The following is a 12,664-nucleotide window of genomic DNA, read 5'->3' as shown; positions in this document are numbered from 1 at the left end:
ATATGCAGAATTAATTTTTGATTGTGGACTTCAACCTTTAAAGGAACACAGGTATTTTTCCACCTGCATAAAACAATGATCTCATGTTCCTAAAACAATGAGATCATTGACATTCCCACGAAATCTATGCTATTCCAATCTATTTTGCTATATATTTACAATACATTTGACCTTAATTACTGCGCCGATGCTATAAACCGGAAATAATATAAATATTGCTAAATATAATAATATAAATGGCCTAACTGTAATTCATAATATAATGAATATTTGTTTAACCGTAGTTTTTGTTCCACTCAAGCAGTTTTCGCAGCTTATTTACGTTCAGTCAGTTTGCATAAACACGATCTGAAATATGTAACATGGCTAAGATGCACTATATAGGTTGAAAAAAAGATAACAAAAACTAAAAGCAAGAATAGGGCAATTTGTATATATGGAATATATCTAAAGCGTACATTTGAATAAGGTTTTGGGTTTCTAACATGTTCTAACTTGAACATTTCATTGTTCTCGATCGCCTCCATTTGTTTATGCCGTCGTCTTTGATTCAATAATTACACACTAGGAATCATTCAGTATTACGCCATGGGCTAACTAACTGAAAGAATAAAATTATCTCCAATAATCATTGCCGATTTAGATTATCTCACCAATTTCAGATCTTGTAATCACAATTCCACTTTGTAGACATTTGAATCAATAATTGTAGGGCAAAGCTTAGTTTAACTGCATTAGTACAGCTATGAGAAATGGCTAAAGATACAAGTGTTGAATTATGAAAAAATTAGCGACACAATTATGCACATAAACCATTAATCCTAAAAATTCACAAACATGAAATCAGTGCTCACCCGATGGCGTCAACTTTGAAAAGACCGCCTGAGCGCAGACAAATTTTGACGTGGCAAGAAAAAAGCGTGATTATAATAAAGAAACAAAGAGGGTGAAGGAGACCGCAAAATGAAGATGCTTTTTCATTCGTTGATAGGAATCACATGTCTAGGCAACGTAAGAAAATAGCGAAACAACAAATAAATGATGGAACATGCTGTTTGTCGCATTAACCTTCCACCACTACAGCCATATAATATTCTAGATAAATTTTATTCTAGACAATATTTAATATGCTACATTTAAAAAAAAAAAAAATTGGCAGAAAAATATTCTACCGACGTTATGGTGTGGACAGCAGAAAAAATCTCGCTGACCAAACATATACAGCGATTATAACAAAATCAGACGATTTTTTTTCATAATGATCCCCATTCAATACTTGTCGCTTCAAACAAGACCATACGCTAGCATCCACAGATACCCCACGATATGAGTTACTTTTAATTAAGTTTAATTTCTGGATCTATCATCGACCCGCCACGTCCTGGTCGATTGTAGATTAGAACTATTCCGTATTCGTTGAAAATATTCGATGAAAAAATGCAATTTTTCTACCCCTAGCAAGGGCGAATCTATGGCGCCCATGGCAAAGTTTAAAATGCGCCTCCCTTGACAGTTAGTTGACAATTTATAATGACTGTTATTTAAATGAGATACATGTGCGGTATTATTTGTGTAGAAATACGAGTTTCAGTTATTTCCTATTTGAAATTATTCTATTAAAACATTTTACGATTAAAACTTTCCGCTCTTTTTGCGCCCCTGTCCAAACAGTGACTATGGCACGAGCCATGCTTGCCACACCCTAGATAAGCCACACACCCCTAGTTATTGGGTTCGTATGTTTAAAATATAATTGAGACAATATGTCGAGTAGCAACATTCTATCAATGCCAAATGGAAAAGGTTTCTCTGAGGAAAATCATTTCTGTCCGCGTTGTAGATTCGATTTTTGGCCCACAATTCGCTGAATGTTGTCACCCTCTGGTTTTCACAAACTGAAAAGCTCCAAATACGAGCTCCCTAAAAATTGAATTACCAGTACCACTTAATATTTATAACGTGAAAGACAAGGGCTTTAGATGTGAAAAGATATGTGATGATGATAATAACGAACTTGACATTTTTGATTGATGACTAAAATACCAACAAAAAGTTTTTATGTGAGTGTATGGCATTGGTTACTTAAAACATGTAAATGGTGGATGACTCAAAGTAACGTCTATATAGGGGCATTAAAACGTCATTGCAATAATTAAGTTGTTCGAGTGTTAAAGTTCGAAGCAACAGAGTAGGTATAAAAAAGCAATCATATCAAAATTGAGCTTAAATGTTTTCGTATGAATAAGGTCTACAAGAATTATGTAAAATATCAGGAAGAATACCCATTTTAGAATGTAATTTACACTGGTTTTTCATTCTTTTAGTTAGGAACCGAATTCTATGAGAATGTCTTGAAGAGATGAAACGCTATTCAGAAGATGTTAAGTAAGTGAAACGCATTCTTTAGTGCAGGGTGGTCTAACCCTTTTGGCCGAATGGTGAAATTTTGATACCATCAAATTTTTATCACGCTCTTCTTTATCATTAACTAGAATAACACGCTATCTTTGTACATCGGTGCTGCAATCGCTATATGAGACGAAGATAGATCCCCATAATATCAGAACACAGATGGAACACAAATTTTTTTTTTTTTTGAATTTCATACTTTTTTAATGATGGGCAACACATCTTGGGCTATGATCAGCGTTGGAATTAAATATTTTCAGAATGGGTTTCCATATTTTGGAAAAAAAAAAATATATATATATGTCACTATACGAAAGCTACATTAACATGAATCGCTTTACATAAATATAAATCGTCAGCTGTAAAGCACGTTACCCATTTTCTGCTGCCGAACTACGCCTAAAACAGGAACGGGTTCGCCAATAATGACATTATTTCAAGAACGGTTTATTACTCCTGAAGTATGCGTATCAAGATGGCGGACATCGGAACGTAGTATGTGTACCAGGTTAGGGTTGGGCCATAATTTTATTCCAATTTTCCTTATTTCAGTTCTATTACAAATTCTTGGACTAGCCAAGTGACTCCCGTAGTAATTGTATCTAAAATTATGGCCTAACCCTAACCTGGTACACATACTACGTTCCAGTGTCCGCCATTTCGATAAGCATACTTCAGGAGCGCCAACGGTTTAGCGTGAACCCCTTGAATCCCACCAGTGGCCTATGGCGCGCTAGAACTCAGATACATGTCCATTAAATATAAAATACATAATTGTATGCAGCTAAAATTTTGAAAAAATCATGGGGGTAACAATGTGAGTGAGCGTGCTTCTCTAGGGTTGAAAATTTGTATTATCTATTACATGAATTGATTGGGGGTTAAATATTAACGGTGCATGGTTGAGGATGAGATGGAAGATCTGTTTTATGAAGCGGCGGGTAATAATGTACGAGGAAGGTTTTTCCCACATATGACATACGCATTAATTTTGGTTCCCACCAGGTAGCATGACTTTTAGCAGTCAGTTTTACAGTCCGACTGTCATGACCTACATACAATTCTTCTTTTTGTGGCGACTGAAACATGTATCGCTCAGAAATTCCTTCTGCGGGAAACAATCGACTGTTAGAAAAAAAAGAGAAGTTATTGGTTGTTTACGCAGAGAACACAATTGCTACTTAGCATTTGCTAAAAGAATATCCTTGTAAAATTATACATAACAGTGGTAATTTAGTAATATATATATATATTAATTCAAATATGTGAAAAGCACCTTGTTTCAATATCAGTGATGTCGAGATGTATGAGATCTAAACCACCAGCAACAACATGGTGAGCATGGTAAACACCACTAAAAAACGACCAACGGTCTCCTGTAGTGACTCGCCATTCATGTTGGATGCTGCTTTGGTTTACTGGAATTTCAGTATGAGCATTTACATATTGACTTATCCATTTATTAGCTCCTTGATACACGAACATTTCAACATAATAAGGCATTCGATGTTGACTGAAAAATCAATGAGCAAGAGTTCTATCATAATTTCCTGTTAACAGAAGGTAGTACTGTAGCAGGTACATTGGAAATAAGTTAAAGATGAATAATTACCGTGAATTACAATACCTTCAATAACTTACAATACCTATTCCACGCGTGATACCACCAGCACCAAGAAGTTATTTTTTGAGATTTGTTAAATATTGCCTCAGTGGGGTTGTATTTTGGTGCTCAATTCCAATTTCTACGGTTCAAATATCTTTACGTTTGTCTATTACTTGAAATAATTCAGTTCGATTCTGTCACTTAAAAATGCAACTTACTATCCTATAGCGTGAAGAGTTTTCAAGATAAACCATTCATATTCTCGGCCAGGATTTTCATCAGAAACCATATGAAAATGTCCTGTGCTGTCCGTTGTCAAGAATTTAGCCGGACTTTGGCCAGCTGTATTTTTAGGTTCTCGGAGAAATACTCCTCCATCAGATCTCAAGAGTGCGTCAAATAATCTGAAAATGGGCATTGCTATAAGAACAAATTCATAAATATAAAAATCAACGTTGTACATTTAAAATCAACTGTGCCGTGCATTTCAACCCGTTACGATGTGTTTGACACTTTTATCTCATTTATCAAAAGGTACGAGCGGAATGGTAATGAATTTGGTAAAATGTGATGGCATACCAGAAGGCGATCCGGTAAAGTAAAGCTAGTTAACTATTAGGCCTTGACGTATATATGGCACAAATTTATTTAAGAGTAGTCTTAGATTGGAGGAGTATAAATTCGAAGTAAACGTTCCCAGACTACCGCATGTTCACAAAGCAGTAGATTTGATAATTAGGCGGTCGACTAGTCATAATTTTGTCCCATAAAATTGGAAAACGGATAATAAAAGTAATACAGCACTGTAATTTCAATTTAAATCACAAGGTGTGTTCAACAGCAAACATTGAAAAACTATCGTATCCTAATTACAATTTTGGATGTATATCATAATAATCAACAAATAATTATGGAATATATTGTTGTTTTTACATGATTTGTATATTTTGAAAATAATTTTTTATCCTCTTGCTATATATGCTGCTGTAATACAGCAACAAGCTGTCGCTGACTAGATGACTCATTAAGTCTTTCGCGACCCCACGTCAATTGCTGTGAATCAATGTTTCCCGTTTTTTTTTAGCTCACTATGCTTTTCTTTTGATTTCTTTTGATTCTTGCATGACGAAATGAATATCTCAATTTGAATATGAACAGTCACCCCGCCCGGTGCAAACGACCACGGAAAACATTATAGCCCACCTCTAAACTTATGATAACGGCTTCGGACAAAAATATGTTAGAAATGTAAAAAGAAACATTCAGTGTCGTGATTGTCAACTTTTTTGATACATTTTCTTCTTTTCCTATTTTGATCTATGTATTCTTCCGACACTATGCATGAAAACTTTATTTCTATTATTTGTTCATTCTTTATGGGAATCTTACCTTACTGGCTTTCGCATAGTCCGAACAGTTCTTACTGTGTTCGTATGTATTACAATGACATAAAATTATAAAAAAAACTAAACAACATTAGTGAAACTGAACCTGAGTAATATTTCTGAATTTTTTTCGAAAATAACAAATTTCTTACTGCCAAGGTATAGGGAGCCTCTAATAAACGCATTATGTATATATTTATACATACATAATTGTTTTTGTAATAGTTACCAAAGGACATAATTTTGAAATAGCCTACCGTTTTGTTGATTCCATTACTGATGAACGCAGATGTATATTTCCATTATCATCATATGTCACGTATAATTTAGTGCCCGAGCTGTTGATCGCATAAAAACTCCAACCATAGGTATCGTCGTATGCAAGCCTTTCCAAACGCCAGTAATGAGGTTGCGTAGAAATTCCAGTCGAAATTTTATCTCCAGCTTTCAAATGATTGAACGTGTGCCACTGTTCCAAATGACCATTTTTTCCCCTAGCAATTATGAATTGATCTTCTCCGACCCAGGCCGGGACGATCAACTGATGAGAAGTATTACTGTTGTCCGAACTCATTTTGCTGTTTTTAATAGAAACTCGATTTACGAAAAGAATGATAATAAACGATTAAAACTCTGTTAGTTCGATAGCTTTGTGAAAATATGGGAGGCGGAACAAACAGTCGTGAAGGAATGAATGAGCTGGAACAGTATTTTGCATACATTAGCGACAAGAATTCAACATCGATACCTCAAAACTCTTTAAATCTATCGAGCCTCCCAACCACGTGTTCAACGCTAGCTAGTTTAACAATACGGATTTGCCCCATCCCAAACTAATTTGGCTGCAAAATTGCCGCAGACTTTATGCACAGTGTATGTCTTGGGACAAAAATAATTTTTCAGAAGCGGAAAGGCAAAGCTATTTCCACGAGACTTTGTAATGTCTTATACGGTTGAAAACCACGGCCCCTAGCAGCCTATAGATAATTATTAACAATCTGAAATTTGAAAATGCACTTAATAAATTTCTGCACGAATGGAAGTAAAGACCTGCATAAAATGTCGTCGAGTTAACAATATCTAGATTGAATAAGAAAAAGTAGGCTACTGATGGCGACAATACGATACATAACAAAGTGAATAGAATCAATCGTATATATATATTTTTAATAGTACTTTTAATGCTTTTTTATGTACGTTTTTCATGAATTTACGATGTTTCCTACTTTTTGTTACTCGCAAATTGTTTCGCATAGCAAGTAGTTAGTAAAAAAAAGACGACAAACTCAACGACCTTTCCGAGAAGTGACTCTTCCAACTAACAGTCGCGAAGCGAGAAAATTAGTAAATACTTAATTTTATCTGATTCCGGTATATAAATGACACATCGGGCTGAACCACTGGGTACGAATATTTAGAATTAAGGAGTGGCCAAGTTATCTGTTATTTATTCCAAGTATTTATTATTGTAAGTTTGTTGTTTATTCAGCTAATATCAAAAATAATCTTATTTTTTTTGCAAGTGCGTGGGTAAACCAGGGTCATTTGTCATAGCTAAGTGATTACATATTGGTTTGTTTTCTCCATCCTCGTCACCCGAAAACTATTTTTCAGAAGATTACGAATCTGCATTTTCGTTGATAAATCTCCGTATTCCTATAACAATTTCCCTTAATCAGAATTATATGAAGGACACGGCAGTTCAAATGTAAATATGTAAAAAAAGTTGATGAGTGGCGGCGTCCTTGGGTGTGCAAATATCGGCGAAATGGGTGTGGTGTATAATCACTTCCTGACACTCTATCAGAGTACACATTCAATTGATTGCTACATATTTGTATTGCCTCCAATTCTAACATAAAATAATGATAATGGGTTAGTTAAAATTTGTAAGATGTGAACAGAGACTGGTTATCCAAGTGACTCACGCTTAAAGCTTGAAGATAAAATGTAATAATTTACGAAATAGAGCCTGCCACGAAAAATTAACTATACCGAAATAAAACGCTATTAACCCTTGGCTTTTTGTTTACGACGAAAATACTATTTTGGTATTGAAATAAAGTATTTGTGGTGTCAATAGCATATACACTAAAATCGATGACGTCATGTAATAAATAACGTGAATAATATATAAATATACCATTTTGTCTCTAACCGTTTTGATTACTTGAATTACCCAAGTTTTAAAAATTTTTTGTAAGCATACTTGAATTCAGCACTAGTCCCGAGCATTTCTAGTGGAAAATGTATTGGGGTCGGCGAGATAGTATAATTTCGATAGTAAAAGGTTATTCAGCAAAGAACATGTAGAAAGTCTACAGGTACCGTTGGATATCAACTCCACCCAATATACCGCACGACATTGCATCGGGATCGCTTTGTGATTTAACTGTGTATTTATGATAGCGTATTCAATAGGGTAAATATAGATCTTCACTCGCATCTTTTTCAAAGCGATTCATCACTGATCTGAGTCCAGACGTACTGCTAAATTAAATCGATGTCCGTTATTTCATAGTTAAATTTATTTTTTCCATCCAGTTGAAAATAGCATGCAAATTGACTCAGTTTAAATATCTAATTTAAATTTGTAAGGTCAGAAATATTGGTTGTCAAAGTGCTGTTATTATAAATTGTCATGGCTTAGACCAGGGGTCTGCAACCTTTTGTCACTCGCGGGCCAAATAAGGGTTGCATATCATTGGCGCGCCGCACATAATTTCAGAAAGTTGAAAACCGAACGAGTGATATTTTTTATAATAAAAATCAAGCAATGATACACTGCATTGTATCTCAAAAAATTCCATTTGAATATTTCGGGCACCATTAAATCCTTTGCACTTAGCATCAACTTTTCTGCGTTTTTTTGCCATTTGTCTAATTATAATTATATTATAGGTGAATTAAACGAGTAATTGTGAATTTTATACTTGTTAGATTATAATATAATTTAGTCTACACGCGCCTCGCAATAAATTGTGATACGTTAAGAATATAATCGTCAAAACAGCTGTTTTGTTACTATAACTCAGTGAAGCGTCGCGGGCCGGATTATATTACTCCACGCGCCGAGTCCGGCCCGCGGGCCGCAGGTTGCCGACCCCTGGCTTAGACAGTTAAACAACTACAAATTACATACATATATATATATATATATATATTAGATAACCGTTTGTGCCCGATAATCCCAATCAAACCTAGTACTAAATTCCACTACATTCATGATGAGGTGATTAGTGTCAGAAAAGCGATCTTTAGTAAAAAACCTATCCAGTTAAAGTTAGGGTGAGGGCTAGGAATGCAGCTTGCGATGAAAATTCAAATTTTTAACTCATTCATAACCCGAACCCTAACTGAATAATTACTAATTTAGTATTATAAAACGTCGCGGGGACTCATATTTTTGCATTGGTGGCGGGGGCTTTGTACAAAAGATCCCAGAAAAGTTTTCTATTTTTGTGATATATAAAAAGCCATTCTTATGCAAATCTTTTAAGTTTTCGTTGTTATTCAATTGAGCTTGGAAGTATTGTATATTTTTATGGCTTATGCAAATGCTCTCATGCTTTTACTCACATCCGGTTGAAATTGAATTTAAATTACCCACGGGACGAAGCCTAAACAAAAGTGTTTTTAAAGTGTTCTTGCCTCGTTTTTTGTGCATTTGGTAGGAATTTTGAAACCATCAGATATTTTTGTATTACAGTGCTGTCATGTTGATAACACGATGGTCAATGGTTGAGCTCCATGATATCAGAATTGACAAACGACACACGACTTCACTTATGATGTACAACACGCACTAATAATATGGTAATAAAACTTGGATACATATCGAATAAATATGAAAAATTTGTTGTGTATATGTCTGGCAAAATTTGAAAAATGATGAATGGACAAGGTAAGTGAGCGCGTTTTTCGGGGATTGACATGTTATGGTACTTATCACATGAACCGGTTGAAAGTTAAATAGTAACGGTGCAGGCTTGAGAATGGGATGGGAGATCTCTTTCACGAAGCGGTGGGTAATAATATACGAGGGAGTATTTTCCCACATATGGCATATGCATTAATATTGGTTCCCACCAGGTAGCATGACTTTTAGCTTTCAGTGTCACAGTCCGACTGCCGTGGCCTAAATACAAAACTTTTTTTTGTGGAGACTGAAACATGTATCGTTGTGAAACTCCTTCCGCGGGAAATAATCGACTGTTAAAAAAAAGTAAAAACACATAAATGATCGGTGGATGACGATGTACACAAAATAACGTATAGAACATATTTAGCAGTCCTAATTGCGAAAGAAATATCCGCGTAATAATCATTCGTCACAAAGGTGATTACATATATATACATGTGATAATATATATATATTTAAACATGAAAAATGTACCTTTTTTCATCATCGACGATGTCCAGAAGTATCAGATCCAAACCATTACGAACTACATGGTGAGCATGATAAACACCCGTATGGAACGACCAACGGTCTCCTATAGTGACTCGCCATTCATGTTGGGTGCTGGTTTGGTTCACTGCGATTTTAGTTTGAGCAAGAACTTCCTGACTTATCCATTTTTCAGATCCTTGATAAACGTACATTTCAACATGAAAAGGCATTCGATGTTGTCTGAAAAATTAATATATACGCAAGAGTTCACTCAAGACCTATCATAATTTCTTAATCAACAAATAAGATAATACGGCAGAAGGTACATAGAGCATAAGTTCAACTACTGGATGCTTATACCAGGCGTTATAAGTACTGAAAACAAGGTCAATGTACCATTCATTTTCATATATGATTTCACTATAACAAGCTGGTAAGCGCATGAGACGAAATTAAAATACAACAAATAAATTTTAAAAGTTTATCTGAATTTTTTGGTTTCACATCGTTATATTTCCATACAATACTGATCATATTTTGACTTAGCATTGTCAGTCTACCGCGTTAAAAATTTCAACTTACTGTCCTATAGCATCAAGAGTTTTCAGAATGAACCATTCGAATTCTTGACCGGGATTTTCATCAGATACCATGTGAAGCTGTTCTGTGTTGTCGGTTGTCATGAATTTAGTCTGACTTTGGTCGGCTGTATTTTTAGGTTCACGGAGAAATACGCCTCCATCAGATCTCAAAAGTACGTCAAATAATCTAAAAAAATGAGCTGAGTTTCACGGATATGTTTACTAGTAGAAAAACCCTCAACGTAGGCTACCTGATTTTCTGCTGATATTAAAATTGTCCGTGCCCCGCATTTTGCCTTCGCCTAACTCATAACTACATGGGCTCATTAAAATGTCCGTACTGCGATTTCCGCAAATGTATCAGATATCTTCCACATTCAAGGCTTCGATTGACTATCATTGCTGGCTGAATGGATTATGCCTGTAGCCCTGTACTATATTTTTCTCTTTGTCGCGACTCTTCGTTGTCAAGATAGCCGTTGACTCGTGTTTACAAGGGATTTTAAAGTTGAATTCGGAATCGCAGCTTGGTGCAACGACATTAAAAGGCTGAAATCTTTACCTCATTGGACCTAGTACATATATACCTATTTCTCTATGGGTTGCCACTAGACACAATTTTGTAATACCTTTTCTTAGATTCCATCTCTGATGAATCCAGATGTACATTTCCGTTATCATCATATATCACGTATAATTTAGTGCCTGAACTGTTGACCGCATAAAATCTCCAACGGTATGTATTGTCCTGCCCATGCCTTTCCAAATGCCAGTAATGAGGTTGCGAAGAAATTTGAGTCGAAACTTTCTCCCCAGATTTCGAATGGAGAAACGTGTGCCACTGTTCCAAATGACCATTTTTCTTCCTAGCAATTATGAATTGATCTTCTTCGACCCAGGAAGGAACGATCAACTGAGAAGTATGGACGTTCTCCGAACTCATTTCTATATTTTGACTGGTATCTTAATGCAGCACAAAAGCGCTTTTATGAAAAGTAGCAAAAACAAATAGGAATATATATATATATATATATAATACAATAAAAGTCAAAACAAACAGTCATTAAGTAAAACAAATCGACTGTTATTCTATAGTGCATATGTGTAGGCGACAGGAAAGATACTTCCTTCCTTCCAGAAGAGATAATTCCTGCGTTTAGTTGATAGATCTCCGCAATCCTATAATGATTGCCCTAAATCAGAAAATTATGAAGAACCCGGCAGTTCGAATGTGAATGTGTTAAAGTAAATTTGATTAGTAGCGGCGTCCTTGGGTGTGCAAATATTGGCGAAATAGGTGTGGCGTAAAATTACCTTCTGACACTCTATCAGAGTACACATTCAACTTATTGCTACATATTTGCCTTGCGAAGGGTATTTTGTCATCCAGGGTATTTTGTGAGACATATCAGATTATTTTGCGTTTTCTATTGCAACCATGCTCTTGTCTTATTGCAGGAAGACATCAAACCTTATCAATACAGATCAAGTAATATGAGTTCAAATATTAATTGTCCAATTCTAACATAAAATTATATTGATGGGTTGGTTAAAATTTATGAGTTGTTAAGACACCGGTTATCGAGGTCACGCTTAATGCTTGAAGAAAAAATGTAAAAATTCACGAAATAGAGCCTGCCACAAAAAATTAACTAAGCCGAAATAAAACGCTAATAACCATCTTCTTAATGAGTTTTTTTGTTTACAACGAAAATACTATTTTGGTATTGAAATGAAGTATTTGTGGTGTCAACAGCAAGTATACTAGTGTAAGGGAGAATGGCCCTACCTGCGCGTTCACTTAGGTGTTATTGGCCGACACACGTTTAATTGACTGTAACACTGATTTGAACCCCTCAGAAGTCAATAGAACACAATGTATTGCAATGCCAAATGTTCGTATATTGTAAAATATATGCACAATCCAATTGAAGAATCCGAATACAGATATATTGGAATGTACACTTAAACCATAATGCAGTTAAACGGTCGAATCGAAAGCAGAAATGATAAGAATATGAAAAATACACATATTTCAACGCTCGGGCGAGGTCGGAAACACACGTCATCAAATTGGCAAAAAAACAAGGCTTGGGCTGTCGCGATAACTATTGATCAGGGAAGCAGCTGAAATGACCTATTTCCATTGAATTCAACATACTATTATTATAAAGGGTTAAATAACAATAATAACATCAAAAACCACAATCGCTACACTAGAAATGATGACGTCATCTTGACAATTGACATCATCTTCATGTTTTAAAAATTACTTGTTACTCAAAATTTT

General features: G+C 35.2%; 1 protein-coding gene across 1 annotated transcript; it reads right to left on the bottom strand.

Annotated features, from left to right (window-relative positions):
• Nucleotides 1–2,713: 2,713 nt before the first annotated feature.
• On the bottom strand, nt 2,714–11,377 carry LOC120327914 (uncharacterized). The gene is made up of 7 exons (XM_039394285.2): nt 11,004–11,377; nt 10,376–10,561; nt 9,797–10,033; nt 5,658–5,978; nt 4,234–4,419; nt 3,686–3,922; nt 2,714–3,534 (listed from the first exon to the last, which is right to left on the bottom strand). Exons 1-7 carry the CDS (start codon nt 11,315–11,317, stop codon nt 3,291–3,293), a joined length of 1,725 nt encoding a protein of 574 aa, XP_039250219.2. The 5' UTR covers nt 11,318–11,377; the 3' UTR covers nt 2,714–3,290.
• Between the last annotated feature and the right edge of the window lie 1,287 nt (nt 11,378–12,664).

This window comes from Styela clava, chromosome 7, assembly GCF_964204865.1.
Source record: "Styela clava chromosome 7, kaStyClav1.hap1.2, whole genome shotgun sequence".
Taxonomy (NCBI): domain Eukaryota; kingdom Metazoa; phylum Chordata; class Ascidiacea; order Stolidobranchia; family Styelidae; genus Styela; species Styela clava.
The sequence above is the reverse complement of the archived record's forward strand: the minus strand, read 5'-3'. Positions and strand labels throughout refer to the sequence as shown.

Excerpts from the sequence above, each read along its gene's own strand:
- LOC120327914 (XM_039394285.2), bottom strand. The coding sequence starts at position 11,317 with ATGAGTTCGGAGAACGTCCATACTTCTCAGTTGATCGTTCCTTCCTGG. Across the intron at positions 10,562-11,003 it reads GAGATGGAATCTAAGAAAAG|ATTATTTGACGTACTTTTGA; the intron begins GTATTACAAAAT and ends TCATTTTTTTAG. Across the intron at positions 10,034-10,375 it reads ACTCTTGATGCTATAGGACA|ACAACATCGAATGCCTTTTC; the intron begins GTAAGTTGAAAT and ends TTAATTTTTCAG.